Here is a 19,641-nt window from a genome sequence, read left to right as displayed (position 1 = left end):
TTGAACTGGCTGAGGAAAAAAAAAAATCTCAGTCCTAGGTTAGGAATTCACCCGTCTGCACCACCGTGCACCTTGCTTTTCCTACCGTCCTTCCTTTGGTCTCATCTGGGTTGACCATTGGCAGTGTCAGGCTTTTAAGAATAGTAAATTCTCAGACTTTTAAGAATAATTAAATTAAGAATAAGTAAATTTTCTGCTGCTTCTGCTTTCTCTTCCTCTCTGTGTGGCTGGGAGTGCAAGAGCTCGTGCTTGCAGGTTGGGTGCCCTGCTTCCTACAGTCTCTGGGTAACGTCTGCTCATCAAAGGGTTGTGCAAGTTTGAAGAGTGCAAATGTCCATTGCTTCCAGCACGGGTTGGTGTAAATGCTCTTGGAGGATCGGGGAATGTGGTGCAAGGGAAGGGTGTTTGCCTCTCTGCCAGCTCCAGAGATCTCCGTTGATCACAGTGATATCCAGCTCCTCTTCTGAAGCCGAGGTTATACCTCTGCTGGGCTTCCACCCAGCTCCTGGGTTTAATCTCCTCCTCTGAGCTGAACCTGACTTCATAAAAATCAGTATTATTATTGAAAATTGGAGCTGGCTGATGCAGCTGCTGAGAGGGGAGGGCAGCGAGGTGCCCCCTGTGCGCAGAGGAGAGGCGAGCTGCTCCCCTGGGGCTGGCAGCCTGCGGGAGGGCAGGGGAACACGCAGGGAGCCTGCCTGGAAAAATGTTTTTTTTGCCATTCCCAGAGCTCCCAGGGCTGTTTACCTGGGAGAGGTTGGTGCTCGCTCCTCTCTTAGCCCTGCAGCCCTGATTTTTTGTTCGGCCCTTCTCTCGTGGAGGTGCTCTGCAGCGGGAAATGCCGGAGGATGCTTTCCTTGGTGCTAATTAAATTGCGGTCACGATGGGGATATAATATGCCAAATGGAGGAAGAAAGGAAAAGTGCCTATAATGGGGGCTGTACTTCCTTGGGAACACGCGGAGACAGCCTGCTTCGGTGAGATTCAGTAAGAGGCTTAGCAACATCTGCAAAGGTAGAGCAAGTGTGCTGAAATGCCTCCGGGGGAGCGCGCGTGGGAGGGGAGGGCAGGCGGCGAGCCTAATGAGAATATAAAAGTCGTTTCCAAATGGATCAGATAAAGGCGAGGCAGCAGACAGGGTACAGCGATGGCACTACAGAGGGGCTTACCTTGAGAGCGGATGATGGCACAAGGCGCTTTTAATCTTAATTGAGAGAGAGAGAGGCACACACGGGGATGAGCAGAGCCGGGGCTGCTCGACAAAGGCGCGGCGGCAAAGCTGGCGGTTTGCACATCAAACACGGATTTAGATCCCCTTTAAGCAGCTAGCGGTGTGCCTGTAAACAAGTCCAATCCCCTCTATCCCGTTTGGCTAATGCAGTCTGCCAGGAGAGGGTGGAGGAGCCCTGGTGGGGCTCCTGGGGCAGGCGCCCGTGGCTCTCCCTTGCGTGGGTGCGTGCCGCTTGAGGAGGTGCGCACGCGTTCTGCGGTCCTGGTCCCGTGGCCCTACCTCATTTCCCTCTTTCTCCTCATGTCCTAATGTCTCCTCTTTCTCACCAAACCCCCTCTGTGCTGCAGATTTCATGGCTTTCCACTTGCAGGAGGGCCATTGGCACGGGTAGAAGTGGAGGCATCAGGCTCGCTGGTGCTGGAGGAAGGTGGCCGGGTCTCCCCTCTCCTCCTCCTGCCCCTCGTGGGGTCGGCTTGATGTCTGAACGTGGTCTGAGAGGGCACTTCATGGGCACAGCAAGTCCCGACACTTTTTTTCGTGTGTCTCAAAAACATCCTGAAAGAGATCTCTCTCCCTCTCCAAGGTTATCCGTTCTTCTGCGGTAAGGCTCCCGTCTCATCTTTCCACGTGATGCTCTGTTGGCTAACAGGAGGAGAAATTTCAGGAGTGAACTGCAGGCAGCTTCCCATGGTCCAAAGTGGTCTTGGGACTTTCCTCTGCTAGGGAGGAGTTAATACATGGGGGCTGAGAAGGAACTGGGATCAGGGATGTCGTAGCTAATGATTAGAGACAGGGGCACAGCGAACGGCTGTTTTCTGAGCGTGTGATAATGAGGTAGGATGCAGGCATGTTTTCATTTAACAAAGCAAAACAATAACAAAAAAAAAAAAAGCAGCAGCCTTTATTGAATTGCTGCCTTAAATTGAGCAGAAAATCAGCACCAAGAGGGCATCTGGGAGTTGTAAGCCCAGCCACCCTTGTTCGCATGTTTTTCCACGAAGGACAGTTGTTCGCCTAGGCAACGTGAGGGCCTGGGCTCTGTCGGTGCCATTTGTCCTCTTGGCTGGGATCTGGAGGATTGTCCTTTCTTTGTGCTCTATTTAAGTTAATTTTTATTTTTTTTTCTGAAGCCCGGTTGGAGGCAGCCAGCATCCTTCTGTAACCCAGATGGAGGGCTTGGGAGGTGAAGGAAAAATGGGAAAGCCAGACATGGGAGCGTTCCCTTTTTTTTGTGTCCTGCGTAGGTCAGTGCAGTGCCTTTTGCTGGTGTCGTTGTAGATTTTTGGCCTTGCCACTGCAGGAGGAGAAGGAAATCAAGTAGTTCAGTGCCCTGTGCTTGGAGCAAGCAGTTTGGTGTCTCCTGTGCCTGGTGTGCTCCGGGCAGCCCGGCACGGCCAGGACACGGCGCCTGTGCTGGCTCAGCCACCAGACTTAGGTTGGCACGCGTGGTGGCTTTGAAACGGAAATCAGCAGCGACTTTCTTCCTCTCCTTGCAGCTCTAGGAAGAGCAGGATTATCCTGCTTCCAAAAATAACCTCCTCCCTGCTCCCACCTCCTGTCCCAGGTGTCTCACAGGCGGCTTGAAAAGCACTGAAAACAAATCGGTGACACCTCACTGATGGTAACTGCAGGAATCCAGCACGGATTGTGGCTGGTACCCGACACATCCCCTTCTGTGAGCCCCTGCCACGAGTCCAGGTGATGCTTCAGAGGCAGGGTTTTGGCAGTGCCCCTGCTCTGGCACGCGAATTTGTCATCAGGTTTGGATGCCGTGGGTTTGGTGCTGCGAACCTGAGCCTCCTGCTCCTGCTGCGTGGCAGCTGCAGCCCTGTTCCTCCTGACCTCAAAGCCTGCAGTGGGATTTGGTGCTCAGGTAGCAGGCGTGGAGCTGCTGCCCTGCTCCTTGTTCCCTTGAAGCCGAAGCCCTGCCAGGTCAGGTCCTGCCCTCCAGCGCTGCTCCAGCACACCCACCCTTTGGCAAAGCCTGCCCGAGGGCTTCTGATGGAAATGAGCCTCCTCGGTGCAAATCAAGAGCAGGAGCTGGGAGGGGGTTCTCAAGGATGTGAGTGCAGGGAACCAGCTCCTAAATGAAACGAGATGATGTCCCCTCAAGCTTGCAAGTTTGTGGCATCAGACCTGGTCAGAGCACCGGTGGTGCCGCGTGCTTTGGGTCAGACATGAGTGGACCTGGGAGCAGCTGAGCAAGGTTGGAGGCCTGGGGGTTGGAAAGATTTTTTTATTAACCCTTTGCCATGAGCAAGAGGAGGGTCGCCTGCCCACCTCATTAATTTTTCAGCTCTGCACAAGCCTTTTGTTCCAATTCCTTTTCTTCTCTTCGCTCCTCTCCCATTTCCTTGGTTCTCAACCCCTTTTTTTCCCCCTCCTTCTGCTTCCATCCTTAATCCTCGTCTCACACGTGCGCCCTCCCTCCCTCCGGTTCCCGGGTCCTCCTCTCCGTTGGCCCTTCCCCACCCTCCCTCCCTCCATCACCGAGCTCCTGAGGAAGAAGACAATCCGAAGGCTTTCCTCTGCTCTCAGCTGAGAGGCTCCTTCCCTCAAGCCAATCAATGGCAGCCTTTCAGCCCCGGTGGGGCTTGGCAAACATGAGATCAATAAGTTATTAGCACCATTCTGTCAGCTGTAATGTGGAGATTGATCGGGGCCGGGGCTCCTGCATGCTGCCTGGCACTTCCCCAGCCTGATAAAGATGACAGATTAAGGGAATAAGAAAAAGGAATTAAGGAGTCTGGCTGTCAAAGCTGTCACGGGCTGGAGGAGCGCTGGTTTTTTCCAGGGGGCTGAATGAGTGCAATCGGACATTTAAATGGTGCGAAGGGCACAGCACCACCAGCAGCTCCCTTGGAAATGGTGATCTGGGGCGTTCGCTTGCACAAAGAGCTGCTGGAGGTGGAGGCAGCACCGGGGCGCCGGCGGGGACCACGTGCAGCAGATCCAGCAGCTCCTGGGGGAAACGCCAGCCCCCGGCCCTGCCACGCCGCCCTGTGAGCCTTTTGGGGTTGTTGAATATTCCCCAGGACCCAGGGAGGAGGGATCTGTGGCAGAGGACCGGTGCCAGGTTTCGGAGCTTTTTTATCACGGGTAGATAAATGGAGGCCAAACGACCGCTGCCTGGGAGGTTTGTGGTCCCTCAAGGAGACGCGGCGTGATCCTTATTGGAGCTGGGCTTAAGCCTTTTGATTTAACAAGCTTCCCCCTCCTCCCGTCCTGCCCACGAGAGCAGCTCCTTCCTAGAGCGTGCAGGATCCTGGACTTGCAGCCCAGCCTCCCTCCTTCAATCTTTTCTGCAGCAGAGCGGGGATTCACAAGTTTGCAGTCGCTAAAAAGCCTCCCTGCAGCATATCAAATGAATGCAGATCTCTCTCTTAAGTGCAGTATATCCCCTCCATGAGTGTTTTTCATACGATGAATATTTACCACCTTTTTATGGCTCGGTGCATGCTGTAAAAATGAATTTTGTAGGAAGCCGGGCGACGAGGGGACGTCGCTGCCCCTTCCCTAATAAACAGCCTCGTTACAGCCGGGTAGGAGGACGGCTCCGGCACCTCGTTCATGAGGAACTGAAATATTGGGCTGGCCTTTTAGGAGCTTGGCTCCAGCTAGCGAGCACGAGGAGGTGGGAAGAAGCAGGAGACTGTTTGCCTGGTAGGAGGGAAGGCAGATGGCCCAGCGGTTGGAGCTGAGAAGGGGGATGCGGGCTCCTTCCCCAGCCTAGCAGAGGCTGGTTGCTGTGTTGTACGTCGGGAATCCGTCTGTGACACTCTTCTTGTGTGCTCCCGCAGCCTGGTACCTTGTGTTTAGGGAGGAGTGGGTGACAGCAGGTCTGCCTCTGGGGGGCTGCTCTCAGTATTTCACCAAGATCCGTGAGTGCCAGCCGCTGACCCTTGGCTGTTGGAGTCCTGCTCCGCTCCCGAGAGCGACCAGACACCACTCTGCCTAAGTTAAGTTCTCTCAAAGTGAGCAGGAGAGAGAAAAAAAACCTTCTGGTTCCTTGCTCTGTAGGAAGGGCCCATCAGCATGTCCCATTCCTCTCCACTTGGTTGCGCTTTGCTTCCTGATACAGGCGTGGAGAGATGAAGGAGCAAGGAGAGACCTCGGTGCAATCGCTGGGGCTTGAAGCCTGCTGCCTGCCGTGTCCCTAAAGCCACCGAGCTGACCTGCTGGCCAGGGGCTGCTGCCTTTATTTTGCTGCTCGGACACCCCCTTTGCAGTGCCACCTCCCCCTTTCCTTGCTAGACCCAGCACTGGGCACACCGCCGCATCATCCGAGCATCCCAACGCGCACAAACCCTTCTCCCTTCCCCCAGCTCCCCCAATAATTTTTTTTTTTTGTCCTCCCCTCCCCGTTCTCGTTGCCCTCAGTTAAATTACGGCCCGTTATTCCCATGACCTTGTGCTTCGCTCTGCCTTTGTTCCATTGATTCCTGCTGGCAAGGGGACGGGGCCGATGTGCCGCCAGGCTCCACGCTGCTCCGCGCAGCCTCCCGCCTGGCCCCTCGCCCTCCAGCCTTTGTTTTCGGCAGCCCCACGACTCGGCGAGCTGGTGCTGAGCCCGTCAAGGGGGGAAAAAAAGTCTCTGGGGTCCCTGCAAACCTGTCACGTCGAGGAAGGGAACGGGCTGAGCGGCGGGGCTGGAGAGCCAGAGCTGCCTGAGCGAAGCAGCTCCTCCGGTGCCAAAGGAGAGGGGAGAGCTGGGTGAGGTGGGATGCTGCCAGGGCATTTCGGGCCGGGCACTGGGAATTGTCATCCCCGGGGTTTGAGGTCGATTAGGGGGGCTTAAAAGCAAGGGGAGATGTTTTCCTCCTGGAAAAACAACGTGGAAGGGGGTGGATGAGAAGGGCTCCCTTCCCTTGTTAGATGTTGGCTATCGGAGCCTGGGTGGATTCCCGTGGAGCTTGGCTCGCCGCTCTGTTTACGCAGGGCTTCTGGGGCCAAAAAGCTTTCACAGCAAACCCAGCGATACGGATAGGGAGCGTGAGATAGGGCTTGATCTCCTCCCACGGTGCCTGGAGCACAGCGCAGCAGCGCTTGGGGCCGCGCATCTTGCTCCAGAGTCTGCCCGTTTCACACCGCTGGGAGGGCGAAAATTTGGGGACCACCTCCAAGTTGCACGTTTGGCCCTCTCCAGGTGAAACCTGTGGTCGGCTATGGGGGCAGGTTGGGTCCTCACCTCGCTTTGGTGCAGTCTGTGCCCTTGGTGCATCTTCTCCGCCGCAGATCCAGTTGTAAAGGGTGGAGATAACATCCCCTTCCTCTTTGGGGAAACCTGGAGATGAGTTTTCTAATCTGCCCAGCTGTCTGAGGCTCCCAAGTCCTCTCCTCAAAGCTGATGGTGATGCTGGGGATCCTCAGACGTGTTGGTGAGCGTGAAGTCACCCAGCTCCACGGAGGGCCGGGAGCCTGGGGATTAGCGGGACCCTGCCAGGTGACCTTCCCACCCATGGCCTCTAATTCCCTTCCCACGATGGGAGACAAAAAACAATCCATTTTGATTTCTAGCTCATCAGGGAAAACACCACGCTTGGTTTCCAAAAAGCTCTCTGGATTTCCCTCCGTTGTTGGGCCAGGAGCGGCCCCAAAGGCGGTGCAGGGTGTGGGGTCCTTGGGGCTCTGTCGGGTGCTCGTGGTCGGGGGTGTGGGGGCGATCAGTATGCCTGGGGCTTCCTCCAGCACTCCCCGCTTGTCATATCGCCCGGCCGAGCTTCATAACGGCGCCGTCCTGCTGATAATGTCTTTCATTTTCAGCCAGAATATTAAAAAACGGCCCCGATTTGGCCGCCTTGCTATTGAAATGCTCGGCGGAGGGCAGGGGAGCCGAGGCAAAAGCAGGGATTGGGAAAAAACAAAACAAAACAAAAAAAAAAAACAGAAAACGAAAGCCTACACAATTGTTGTCTCCCTTCCCATCTTCACCCAAGGGTGGTGGTCCCTTTTGCAGGTCATTGCCATTGAGGTTGTACCCCAGGATCCGTGGGTAACGTATGTGGGCACCTGCCCTGTCCCTGCTCTGAGGATGAGGAGGGTTTGGGATGGGATGCCAAAGGCAAACCTTGTGGTCTCCGACTGGTGCAGGTTGTGGGATCGCTGTGCTTCAAGACTGGCTGCAAATGATCCCCTCTTCCTTGCTCAGAGCGTGTCTTGTTGGGTTAGTCCCCCAGCTTCTGGGGGCAGAGGCATCTCCGGCACACCCCAGGACTTTGCCTTAAATGGAAAAAAAAATAAAAAAGGAAAATTTTCACTCTGTGATCTGCCTGCCATCAGAAGGGCTGGGGAGGAACCCAAATGCAGCCAGGACAAGCCCTGCTGGGTGCTGCTGCCCCCTGGCCGGGCTGGGAACGGTGAATTGTGAGCAGAGCACTGGGACGTGGTTGTTCCAAAGCCACAGAGCCCAGATGAGCGCGCTTTGGGGGAGGAAACCTCCATCCCTCAGGGGCTGCAGCATCAGGGCGGCATCTCCAAGAAAATCACCACGAAAAAGGAAGAAATAAACCCTTGTGTGCCCTGTGGCCTCTGGCGCTGCCTTGGCGAGCTGCTGCAGCTTTGGGGAAGTTATCGGAAGGGGAAACCGAGGCAGGAGGAGGGCTGAGATGCAGATCGTGCCAGCGGGGCTGACTCAACACCTGGAAAGGGCAGCGCCTGGGAAACCTGCGCGCTGCCACCGGCCGCCTCCATCCCTGCCCATCTGTTTCCCAGTCGCTGCGGGTTTGTTGCATTTACTTGGGGCTTCATTTTGGCTGGCCGCGAGCCTCGGCGATCCTCTCTGAGTGCCAGCTTCGTTACCAGGCTGGGAGACGGGGTCAGGCGAGATGGGATCGGGGGCTGCCCGCGCCGCGTGAAGCCCTGGCGGTGCCACTTGTGGCTGCGCCGAGCGCCAGGAGGGCTCCCGGGATGAAGGGTGCGGGTCTGTGCTCGGGCTCTCCCGGTAAATGCAGCGCCGAGGCAGGACCCCGGGCTTGCAGAGCTGCACCCGAAGCAGTTCGCAGTGATTCCAGCTACAAAGGGCGGCCGCTCGGCTCAAAATGTCACCTGCAGCCGAAATCAGTTCGCCGCTCTTATAAATAGCGCCGAGGGGTTTTGTAACCTTCCTCAACTCCGACGCGTCGGGCAAATTTGCAGAAGCTCTGCACGCGTGGTGACTCGCGGGCAGGTGCAGCGTGTGCTCACTCAGACACGGTGCTTGTTTGCCAGGTTTATTTATTCATTATTATTTTTTTTTTTTTTTAAGATGCTGCATCTTTAACGAGCCCTTGATAGATGAGGATTTGATGCGCGCAGTGACAAACAGCCTCTTCCTTCCTGCCCATATGCAACATCATGCTTTCAGTTTTTCCCCAGCATTATTATGGGAGGATATTGATTTTAAATCTGTTCGGGGACGCTGTAATTGTGTATTAGGTATTTTGTGTTGGTTTGTAGGGCTGCACTAATGCAAAAGGCTTGAGCGTTTCCGTACAATCTAGAGGGGGAAGATTGCTGAGGACCTTGAGGTTTTGAAGAGGAGAGAGGGAGGGAGGGAGGGGGGGAAAGAGAGAGAGAGAGAGAGAGATACTGTGGTAGGAAGATTCAGAGATCTGTTGTGCTTTTTTTTTTTGTTGTTTTTTTCTTTTTTTTTTGTTTTTTTCCTCCCCTTTCTCTTCCCCCAGTTGCTTTGCATCAGGGCATGAAAGGAGTGGAAACACCAGGGGGACAAAAGGCAACAGAACAAATGATGAAACTCAGTAAGGAAATCAACTGGATTCAGAATTTATCGCTCGAAAACGTTGCATTGATCAGAGTGCGAATAGTCATTATGCGCTCTCGGACTGCGTGATTAGGAAAGCAGATCAAGGCTCTCAGGATGATGATTTTTCTTACTTTCGCTTTTTTTTTTTTTTTTTTTTTTTTTCTCCTCTGCCTGTAATGTGTGTGTGTGTGTGTGTGTTTGTGTGTGTGCGAGAGGAGGAAAATACCAAAGTCTCGCTGGCTGCTTCTGCAAAGAGGAAAGTACAGCCTTATCTGATGCTCAGGTCTCTCGTCTCTCTCCTAGATGAGATTTTAGGCAAGAGAAGAGTATGTTCTCCCAACAGCAGCAGTGAGTGTCCTTTAGAAAGCAAGAAAGCCCGAAGTGAGTCCCCAAAGGGTAAGTGCTGCTTCTCCCTCCCCCCCCCATCCCCTTCCCCTTTCTTCTCCTTGCTTAATTGAAATTAGGGAGGGGAGGGGGGGCTTGGAGAGGCTGCGGCGCGGTGCTGGAAGTCGCCAGCGCCGAGGGTGCCCGGGGAAGGCAGGCAGCGCTCTGCTTTCTTTATCTAATCGGAGGGAAGCTCGCGGCGCGAGAAGGGAATTGCCTCTTAATTAGAGTAATTATTTTAGGGCTTAAAAAGCGAGCTGCAGGCTCGGCAGCGGATTTTGGGGGTGTTCCTACTTTCCAGGCGGCGTGCCTTGATTATGCGTTTAATATAAAAGATACGGCGAGGCTTATCGTGCTGGCATCTGCTCCTTTAAAGGGAAAAAAAAGAGGAGCTCGCAGGGAGGATAGGGCTGCCTGGGTGTTTCGTATGCATTTATGGCACTGTTCCTATAGAGATGGAATCCGCGGAAGGTTTGTCTTTTTAGGGTTTTTTTTTTTTTGAATCTCCCGATTTGCTTTCCAGCTCCTTTCTCCAAACACGATTTTCAAACTTTCTTCACAGCTGGCGAAGCGGGGAGGGGAACGGAGCCTGCAGCTAACGAGTTTGGCTCCGGGTTGCGTAAATGAGGGCTTGCAGGCCGTTGGCTTCGAGGCTTTGTTGTTAAGTTCAGACTAATTAGCTGTCAGTGATGCCCACCTCCATCACCGTGCCCAACCTGCTCTCTTCTGGCTATTTAAGAAAGAAGGAGGCAGGCTGGCTGGCTGGAGCTAGGTCCTGTTTTGGGGGCTTGGAGGCCAGCAGCTGAGCCTCCCCGAGGTGTCCATCCCGAGTAACACCTCCAGGGAGTCTCAAGGGGGTCTTGCACACAGCAGTGTGTCCTGAAGCCTTCTGAAACCGAGTGCTGTACGTGAGGAGATGTAAAGATATATCGCAGAGGCTTGTACCACATCCTAATCTTGCATAATGTTCCCCTACATTGTCTCTTCCTGGTTCCTTCTCCCCAAATGATGATCTGAGAGGCAGCGTATTTTGAGGGGATGCTGAATGCTAGCGTTGCTCCCTGTGATAACGCTAGCATCACCTAAGAACATCCGAAATCTCTCTTTTCACATAAGCATCTCCTGTCTGCTCAGTCCTCATTCCAATTAAAGGCACCTTAGCTTTTTTCCTGGGCTTTTCTGAAAGGCAGAAGGATGCGCTGCTGCTCGTTACCTGTTTTCCTTGGTTGGTTTGTCTGCCCTGCTGCTGTTATCCTAGGAGTTTCTGGCAGCTGTGCAGGTAAGTTCCAGCAGATTGCTGGATTCCAAAATGCATTTGTTAGATGGGAGCGAGGGCTCCTGGGCCACATCTGACAGAGCTGCTGTCTGCTTTGCTCCTCTGCTGAGGCCATGCCCTTCCCAATTCCAGGACCATGGTGCTTAGAAAACAAGCCCAGGTAACAGCAGCCTCTGTCCGGGCTGAGAACGGGCTAAACTTTAATCAAGCCACCTGAAACCAAACTGCTGCGTTTGGATTCACCCTAGGAAAGCGCCCGAACCCGCAGGGATGGAGGTTTTGGCCATGGGAGCAGCAGGGTCAGGCCATCCCCTGCTGTTCCCTCGCTCTGCCTTCTCCCACCGTTGCTCTTCACCTGCGTGGGCTGAGCGTGCACTAAAAGAAATCCTGCTCCTTAACTCGGGGTGACTCAGTGCGGGATTCCCCCCCCCCGGCTCAGAGCGGGGTGCCCAGGAAGCCCCACACAGCAGCAAATTTTTGATTTTCCACACCCACTTTTTTCTCAGAAAGCCTTCCCTGCCCTTTCCAGCGCTGCAAGGCGGAGTGGAAACTCTGAGCTGGGCCTTTTGCTAATCCCCCACATTACCTGTTTTTTATTGCGTCCCATCACAGGGGACTCCCCTGCTCTCTCCAGCACCACGCAGGCATTTTAAGGCTGTGCTGATGCTAGCACACCATTATAATAGCTGGAGGGAATAGGAACGGAGTCTTTTGTGCTTTTAGGGCCTTTATTTGCCTGCTCCCTACAAGGCAGAGAGGGTAAAGAAGGGGTAGAGCTGGAGTTTCTGTTCCCTGTGCCCAGGACAGTGAGAGCATCTTGCAGACTTGTCATCCTGCTGGCAGTCAGAAGGATGCATGCTGTGCCATTTCCAACACCACGGGCCCCAGGGGCTGGGGATTTGGGATTTGGGATCCACTGCTGCAGGGCGGATCCCAGCTGTGCTCGGTGGGGACGAGAAGTGAGCACAGCCTGAGATTTAGGGGTGGGAAGGGAGGCGGGGACGACCAGAGGGGTTTTGCAGCCTCCTCGCCAGGTCTGCGCCCATCCTTTCCCCTTGTGGGGCTGCAATCTTGGGGGCGCACAGGGCTCGGCGCCCCTCGCCTCATGGCCCTGACGCAGCCCTGGCACTGCCGCCCCATCTCCCGGCCAGCTTTTTGGAGAGAAGCAACCCCACACCTCCAGCACATCTTGGGGACGAAGCCAGGAGAACAGGGGCAGGCGGGGCAATCACCGCCTCTCCCTCCCCGAGCGAAAAACCACCTGTGGGGCTGGCAGCCCTTCCAGCCGGGCAGCAGCAGCAGCACCCTCCCTTCCCCCTCGGCGATGCTCGATGCTCGCCGCGCGCACGCCGGAGATCAAAAGCCAGCCCTATCTCGGTGGAAACGGGGCCGCGGCTGTCAAACAGAGCAGAACGTTCTGGCGTCTCGTATGGAAATGCGAGCGGATCAGAGGCTCGGCGCGAGGGCTGCGCTGGCAGGTCACGGAGGAAGCTTTCTCCCCGGGAGACAATTCCCCAAGCGAAGCCCCGGCTCCCGAGGCAACGGCGGCGTGGCCGGAGATGCGCGACGCGCGGTGAAACGGAGCGCTGGCAGGAAAGAGGGGGGGATAATGGGGAGGAAGGTTTCGGTTCCCGTTTTGACTGCTGTGAAATAAATCTGCCGGGAGCCTCCTCGGCCTTTGGGAGGGTTTCAAACCAGGCTGGACCAAGCGCTGGAAAATCCAGCGGGAGGAGTGTTGCGCTCACCCCCCGGGGCGGGCTGGTGGCCTCGCGCGCTGCTCTTTCCGCCGCTCTCTTTCCTTTGCTGTTGGAGGTGATTCAAGACAAAACCCAACCTTACTGCATCCTTGGGTAAGGAAGTGGATGGGAGCTGGGTCACAGCTGCGCAGTTCAGATCCAGCTCTGACAATTTGTTCCTTTATTTTTTATTTTTTTTTTCTGTGGAGCTTGCCCGGTTGTCGTGGCACAGGAGGGGCAGGCTGGGTGCTCCTGCCCACCCCTGGGGCTGTGACGAGGTGGTGCAGCACCTCCACGTCCCCCACGCCAGCCCACATCGTCCAGGAGCTGTTTTTTGGGGGGCTGGCAGCGGGGAGAGAGGGTCCCCATGGCTGGAGATGCTCAGGAGGCCCCGTGTGTGCCCTCCTGGTGGCCGTGCCAGAGTCTGCTCCACACCTGGCAGCTGGAGGAGATTTGGCGAGATCAGTCCCTCCCGCATTCCCCCCCCTTGGTAATGACAAAAGCAGACAGCAAAGCTTCAGCAGGGCTGGAATTATCGCTGGCTGAGTCATGTGAAATCTTGGAGTTTTCAGCGTGGAAAGCCAGCCTTTCCCCGGGCTCCTCCTCACCACCCCCCCCCTCGCACCTGAAATCTGCTCTGGGGCTGATCCGATGGAGTTTATGGTAATTAAGTGCTATTAACTCCCCTCCTCCTTCCTTTTTTTTTTTTTTTTTTTTTTTTTCTCTAATGACACAGCTGTGTTAAAAAAAAAGCAGTGATTTCCCTAAAGCAGGTCTGCAGCACTCGGCTTTGCTCCTTGGACCTTTGGTTAAGAGCATCAGAAGGGAGCAGGGAGAATTTGGTGCCCCTGTGCGTCCCTGGGGAGGTGGCAGCAGAGATGGGGATGGGAACTGGGTCCCTGTCCCCATCCCCATGCTCCTTCCACGGGTGTCCTGCAGGTTTGGGTACCTGCAGGTGTGGCTGTCTCTTCTTTTGGGGCAGGATTTTGTGGGTGGGGTGGGGTGGGGATGAACTCCTGGTGCCTGCTGGCTCGAAGCAGGTCCCGGACCCATGCTTTGCGCAGGGAGCCTGCGGTCCCCGAGGTGCAGGCTGGAGATTTCTCTTTTCGAGCAGTGCTTTGGGAGCTGGGGGCAGCTTGATTTCCTTTATTATTTATTTTTATGTATATATGCAGGCAGTAGGGTGGTCTCATCGTGCACCCAGCGCAGCGGGAGCCCTGCCCGCATCCCCGTGAGTAATGAAAAGGTTTTGCCCCTGGGGAAGATCCCAGATAAAACAGCCCGAGAGCAGCCAAGGCAGAGAAGGGTAATTACTGGGAGTTGTGCTTACAGTAAACACAAAGCCCGTGGGGTTTCAGCTCCCCAGCAGTCGGGCTGGGATCCCTGCTGCCCAGGGAGCAGGCAGGGCCCTCCTCAAAGCTCGCAGGCATTTCGGGAAGGGGGAGAGGTGGGCGTGCTGGGCCATTTGTAGGCTTTTCTGGGTGTGAGGCTGAGCAAGCCGTAGGGACTGCACGTGGTGCTACGTCTCGGGGCACGAGGACAGCTTGCTGCATCAGTTCTGTGTGTGCTAGTCATGGAAATTGTCCTAACACCCCCCCACACCCACCTCGCTCTTTCCTTTGCCCCATCCCTGTACTCAATGTGATTTTTCCGCCGTGTTTCTCTATGGAAAAAGACCAAAAAAAAAAAAATAAAGCCCAAATCTCTCTGCTCTTCAGAAAACTCCCACACGCCTCTGCTGGAGGACGCGGTGACTCAGATGACCCCGGAGGAGCACTACAGGCGCATGATGTCGGCGCTGAACGAGCACGGCACGTTCGAGGAGCAGCAGCAGCAGCGTCTCTACCAGCTGGCCAACAGCATGGCAGTGCCCAGCCACGGAGGTACGGGCACGGGGGGACACCAGGGCTTGGGTTTGTCAATGGTTATGGCTTGTAAGATGTTCTGGTGAGGATCCTTTGGACTCTTTTTTCCCTCATCTCCCTGGAGGTGGCTGTTCTCAGCTGTCTGGAAGTGCTAGCACCTTCTGGAGCAACCCACTGATGGTGCAGGATTTAGCTAAGCGTTGATAACGCCGGGTTTGGAGCGTCTGTGCACTAGCTGCTGCCCACAGACATAGCGTAAATTGGTGTTAATGACCTTTTGCCTTAACGAGAATTAGATATCCCATGATTTTACGGACAATTAACATATGCAGATGGAGCCGGGTCGCAGTGAAGGCAGCTCAGCAGGCAAACGCTGATGTCAGGGGGGACAGGTTCAGCCACGGTGTCATCTTGTGGAAATGATTGTGTTTGCATCACCGAGGATCAATCTGCTCCTTTGCTAGCCAAAACCAGAGCCACTGTGAAGTAAGAGGGTGCTGAAGGGACAGACCCTCCTCTACACCCACCTGGTGAGGGCTTCATCGGGGCATGGCTGTGAGGACCACGTAGATTTCAGCTTCCAGCACTAAGACGTTGTCCCCAGACCTTCCCAGGTCCTCTGAGGTTGAGCTGGGGACAGCTGAGAGACCCCCCAGCCCCTCTTTATTTGCTGCCTGCTGCATATTGCTTGTTGTGCTGCTGTACGATGCCTGCCTGGCTGCTGGCTCGAGGCTGGAGCAGTATAGGAGTGTTTCTGCACCAATATTTGTGCTGAAGAGAAGATGCTGCCGCTCTGCTCTTCAAAACAAGCTGGTGCTTGTAGTTACAGGAGGGAAAATCCAAAGCCTGGCTCCAAACACCTTAACGGGTACCGCTGCGTGCCGCTGCCCTGCCCTGGGCAGGTGCCAGCACCCAAAGGGCACTGCGGGAAGGGAAGGAAAGGAAGGATCTCTGGAGACTTTTGCCTTCAGCTGGGGAAGAAGCTGCCTAGCTGCAGCGGGGCTGCGGGATGCCGTGCTGTGCCTAAAGGGGGCACCAGGCAGTTGCAGCTTCCAGCCGGGGAAGCGCTCGGCAGAGCGCAGGAGCGCGACATCCCCGCACCGCTGCAGGGGTGCCTCGGCTGCCTCCTTGGCCCAGGGGGAGGCCGTGCGGTGTCCCGGCGGGGTGACCCAGCTCTCTGCATCCCTCAACGCTTGGGAGATGGAAGAGATGCCTCTGCTGCAGCACGGGGAGCAGAGCTGAGCGCTGGTGCTGTGCCAGGACGCAGGGTGCGGGGGCTGGCAGGCGCTGCCGGGGGGTCCGGGGGAGCGCGAGCAGCATCCGTGAAGCATCCAGCAGGAGCTGGAGGAGAATCTCCAGTCTGGAGTGCAAATCCCCAGGGCTCCTTGTTAGGTTAATGAAGAGGCTGTCTTCTTTTCCACTCTGTTTGATTTGATTGGTTTCTCTGGGGGCAGGAAGGCGATTCCTTTCGCCGCGGAGTAAGAATTTGCTCATCAGCAGAGGCACAGCACAAGGCTGTGCGCAGACGAACAGTGGTGAACACGGCACACGCCTCGGTGCTCGGCTGTCCCAGGGGTTTCCAAGAGGTGCAGGGCTCCTGCAAACACCATAGTTTGGGGGCAGCACCATGCCCTGTAGGGCTGGAGTTGTTGTCCCGTGAACCCAAGTGTGCAAAAGCACCAGAGGCTGCACACAAAGGGACAGCACCTCCAGACACCCAGGTCTCCCTAGACCGTGCTGGACACATGCTCTGTAATTCTCAGCACCAAAGGGGGTGCACACACACCTGTATTTAACAGGAGAGCCCCCGTGCCCTGGGCACCCGCTGGTGCTGGACACGCAGACCACACGCAGCTGCTGCCACCCCCTTCTCCCCCCACGCCACGAGTGCAGTAGCTCATTTCCATGAAAAGCCTGACGGTTTATTTATTATTTTTTTACTATTAAATAATCTCCGCAGCCTTTGCGGGATGAGGGGGCACCCTGAGGTTTTGGGGTGGGCATTGGAGAAGAGGAGCCGGCACCGAGGGGCTCTCCAGTCCCGCCGCCGAGACAAAACTTGGTGAATTTTGGATGGGCTCCGCGCCGCGGGGCCCTGGTCGGGCCATAAATTATTCGTGCCCCTACAAAGCGCAGTTTATCTGCGGGCTCGCACGGAGGCACCAATAACATTAATAATTTAAAAAATGTTAATAATTTAGAAATCTTTTTTTTTTTTTTTTTTTTTTTTAATTGCCTTTCTCCTCCTCCCCCTCTCCTCCTCCTCCTCCTCCTCCGCCCCCGTGCTCCCAGCGGCATTCATCCAGCATTCTGCATTCAGGCTGCCTCCGTGCCTGGCTCCTCCATCCGCCGGCGTCCCCCTGTCAATCAATCTGATTTCCCAACTGTCAGAGTGCAGGATTGTAAATAACAGACCCTCGGGGGGGGGCCGGGCGAGGGGCAGGGGCACGGGGAGAGGGGGGAGAAGGAATGGGGAGAGCAAGAGGAGACAGGAGGGCGGGTGTGCGGGGGGTTGCTGCGGTCATTCGGGATCAATGCAGCTCCTGGAGCTGGCCGCACGCCAGCCTTCTAAATTACAGGCGCTGTGGCAATCAGGAGCGACCTGGGCTTTGCAGATAATTAATTTATAAACATTGGAGGTGCGCCGTCCCCAGCTCGGAGAATTCTCTCAGCTTTATTTTTTTTTTTTACGCCCTCCGATGGGGTTTTGGTGCCCCGCTCTTCGTTAGGCTGGAAATTTGGAGGGTGTTGGAGCGTTTGTCCCCTCGTTTGGTGGGGCTGTGTGTGTGTGAACGTGGCTATAAACCCAGCCAGGTTCCCATGTGCTGCTTGTTCCCAGCCCAGCTTGCACAGGCTTTGAGCCCTGACCGTGGCAAAAATACTCAGTGGGGCTTGGGCATGGGATGCGTGGATGTTGCAACCCCCAGAACCCCCAAAAAAATCAGCGTGCTGGTGGAGGAAGGCAAGGAGAGGGAGCGGGTAGCGTGGCCAGGTTGTGCAGCACGCTCTCATTAACTTTGCTTTATTAATTGGTTGTGGGAAGAGGGCTGATGCACACCGCTTCGCGGGGAGGGCTTGGAAATCGCAGGCAGCTCCTGAGCAGGGTGTGCTCGTTAAGATAAATCCTCCTCTCCTCCTCTCCCCAGCTGTGTTTTGGTTTCCTTTCGCAGCGTGGCACGCCTGAGTGTGCGAAGGAGGTTTCCTGTAAGCGTGCACCCGTGTGCGTGCGTTTCCTGCCTGTCATGTGAATGGCAGCAGAGGTTTTGTTGTGGGTTCGAAGCGAGCCGTGCGTAGGAACCAGGCACTGCTGGTGCTGAGCTGCCAGAGCAGCTGCAGAAAAAAACCCAGTTGGTGCAGCTGGGAGCCGTGCCCGCGTCCTTTGCCCTTTTTGGAGGTTTGTCCACCTGTGGTGGTCCCCGAGGAGGAAAAGCAGAGTGAGAAGCTGTTGCCTGGGCATCTCCTGGTGCTCCCCAGCAGCCCTGTGGCTGTCACCATCGCGTGGCACTGGGCCACCGCCTGGGCGATGGGGACAGGCTCCTGGGGTGGGGGGGAGCTTGACCGAAGGGTGCATTTTGCATTTCTTTCGGGCTGCTGAAGGCGCCGTGCCCCGGGCTGGAACGAGGGGGGGCCCCTCGCCGTGCCCCAGCAGCAAAACCACGCCGGGCGCGCCCCAGCCTGCGCGAGCGAGGGGCACCCCCGGGATTTGGGGGCTCCGGGTTCTGCTGGAGCAGCCCCCGGAGTTTTTTTTTTGGGGAGGGGATTTTGGGGGAAGCAGCCCCCCTCCCGGCCCGGGTCTGAACAGCTCCCGCTCCCTTGTGCCCCCCTCCCCGCCTGCCTCCTCCCCTCCCTCCGCCAGGAAGGCAATTAAGCAGCAATCCGCCCCCCTCCCTCCCTCCCCTCCCGGAGTTGCACAATTTCCTCCGCTGCCCAACTCCCTCGGCGGCGGAGGCGGCTCCGGCTCCGAGCCCCCGCTCTGCAGGGTGAGCACCCGGGGGGGGGGGCAGCGGCTGGGCTGGGGGCTGCGGGGCTGGGGGCTGCGGGAGGGGAGATTGGGACAGATGGATGGAGAGGGGAGGGGGACACCCGCTGTCTCCAGCTGGGGAGCCGGCAGCAGCCGGGTTGTGGAGCTGGGGGTCCTTCGGGCAAAAGGAGGGTGGTTTGGTGGTGTTTTATTTTGTGGGGGGGTCGCGGCTGATCCTTTCCCTCTCCCCAGATCTGCTCCGGGCTCGGCAAGAGGTGGCGGCGGCGGCGGCGGCGCGCAACCCCGGCGCGATGGAAGCGCACATCCCCTCGGGCAGCAACTCGTCCAGCCAGAGGAGGAAACAGGGGCTGCCCCAGCACAGGGACACCCATTTCCCCGAAAGGTACCTTCGGGGGGGGGGACACGGCTCTGCCAGGCCGCTGGGGAGGGCTGGCCGCGGTTCCCCCCCGCCCCGGGGCGGGGTTAGCAGCGGGCACGGCTTGGGAAAGGGGCTGCGCTTCTTGGGGAAGGGCTTGGGGGGGCTCCAAGCAGCCCCCTGGGGACCCCAAGGGGAAGCGCAGCCCTGGATGAGGGGGCACGGAGGATGCCCCGCTGTCACCTCTTGTAGGTGTGGGGGTTTTGGGGTTTGGGGGTGGGACACGGAGGGGGCGATGGGGGCTTCGCGCACTGCCTGCCTGCTGGGAGCCGTCCCAGCCCTGCCTCGGGTCCCTTTCCAGCCTGTCCTTAGGCACAGAGCAAGTGAAGGTGTTGAAGCTGGGGTTTTAGAGCTCCCCCAGATAGGGAGAGAGGAGGAATGCACCAGGGTGGAATAAAAAGAGAAGAAATTTTCCTTTTTTTTTTAGAGGAAGAAGGAGGCGAGGCTTCCTTTTTCCACTGACAGGAGTGCTGGAAAGCTGATTTCCCTCCCTCCCAAGAAATTCTAGCTCATTTATCTTGCTCTGTGCCACAAGCCATTCCCTCCACAATCAGGAACTTCAGAGGGAAATTAAATTAAAGCTGCGTGAGCTCCTGACAAGGATCGCAGAGGTGGGGATGCAAAGACTTTGGGTATCACGGGACAAGCAGTGGAAAGCTCCAGCATCTAGCCTCGTCTGGCTTTCATCTCGGGGTGGGAGCAGCTGGATATATGGATTCTGTAGCGTGCATATTAACCCTCTGGGTTTAGAGTCCCTCCGTTCGTTACAGCCTCGGGGATCCTGTCTGTTTTTCCCTCTCTCTGAGCGAGGAGGCTGGGCGCAGACCTTCCTCCTGCGGGGTGCACTTTGGCTAACCCGCCCCGCGAAACCCCAAGCCAGGCCACGTGGATCGTAGGCAGACCTGCGAGGAATGCAGGGATAGAGGAGCTTCAGTGCAGCCAGGCAGATGGGGGGGGGGAATTGGAAATTTTCTCCAGCTCTGTGTGGCCTGGAGAAGAGCCAGGCCAGCC

At 56.5% G+C, this 19,641-nt stretch overlaps 1 protein-coding gene across 3 annotated transcripts in view; it reads left to right on the top strand.

The window, feature by feature from the left end:
* Positions 1-19,641, top strand: part of SAMD11 (sterile alpha motif domain containing 11) — a 128,034-nt gene that overhangs the window by 90,891 nt on the left and 17,502 nt on the right. For all 3 annotated transcript variants that reach the window (XM_084495024.1, XM_084495022.1, XM_084495023.1), the window contains 3 exons: positions 9,276-9,368; positions 14,087-14,251; positions 18,447-18,597. In XM_084495024.1, the coding sequence (XP_084351150.1) occupies positions 9,276-9,368; positions 14,087-14,251; positions 18,447-18,597 (409 nt within the window). The remainder of the gene's footprint in view (positions 1-9,275; positions 9,369-14,086; positions 14,252-18,446; positions 18,598-19,641) is intronic.

This window comes from Aythya ferina, assembly GCF_964211825.1.
Source record: "Aythya ferina genome assembly, chromosome: 21".
Lineage (NCBI taxonomy): Eukaryota > Metazoa > Chordata > Aves > Anseriformes > Anatidae > Aythya > Aythya ferina.
The sequence above is the reverse complement of the archived record's forward strand: the minus strand, read 5'-3'. Positions and strand labels throughout refer to the sequence as shown.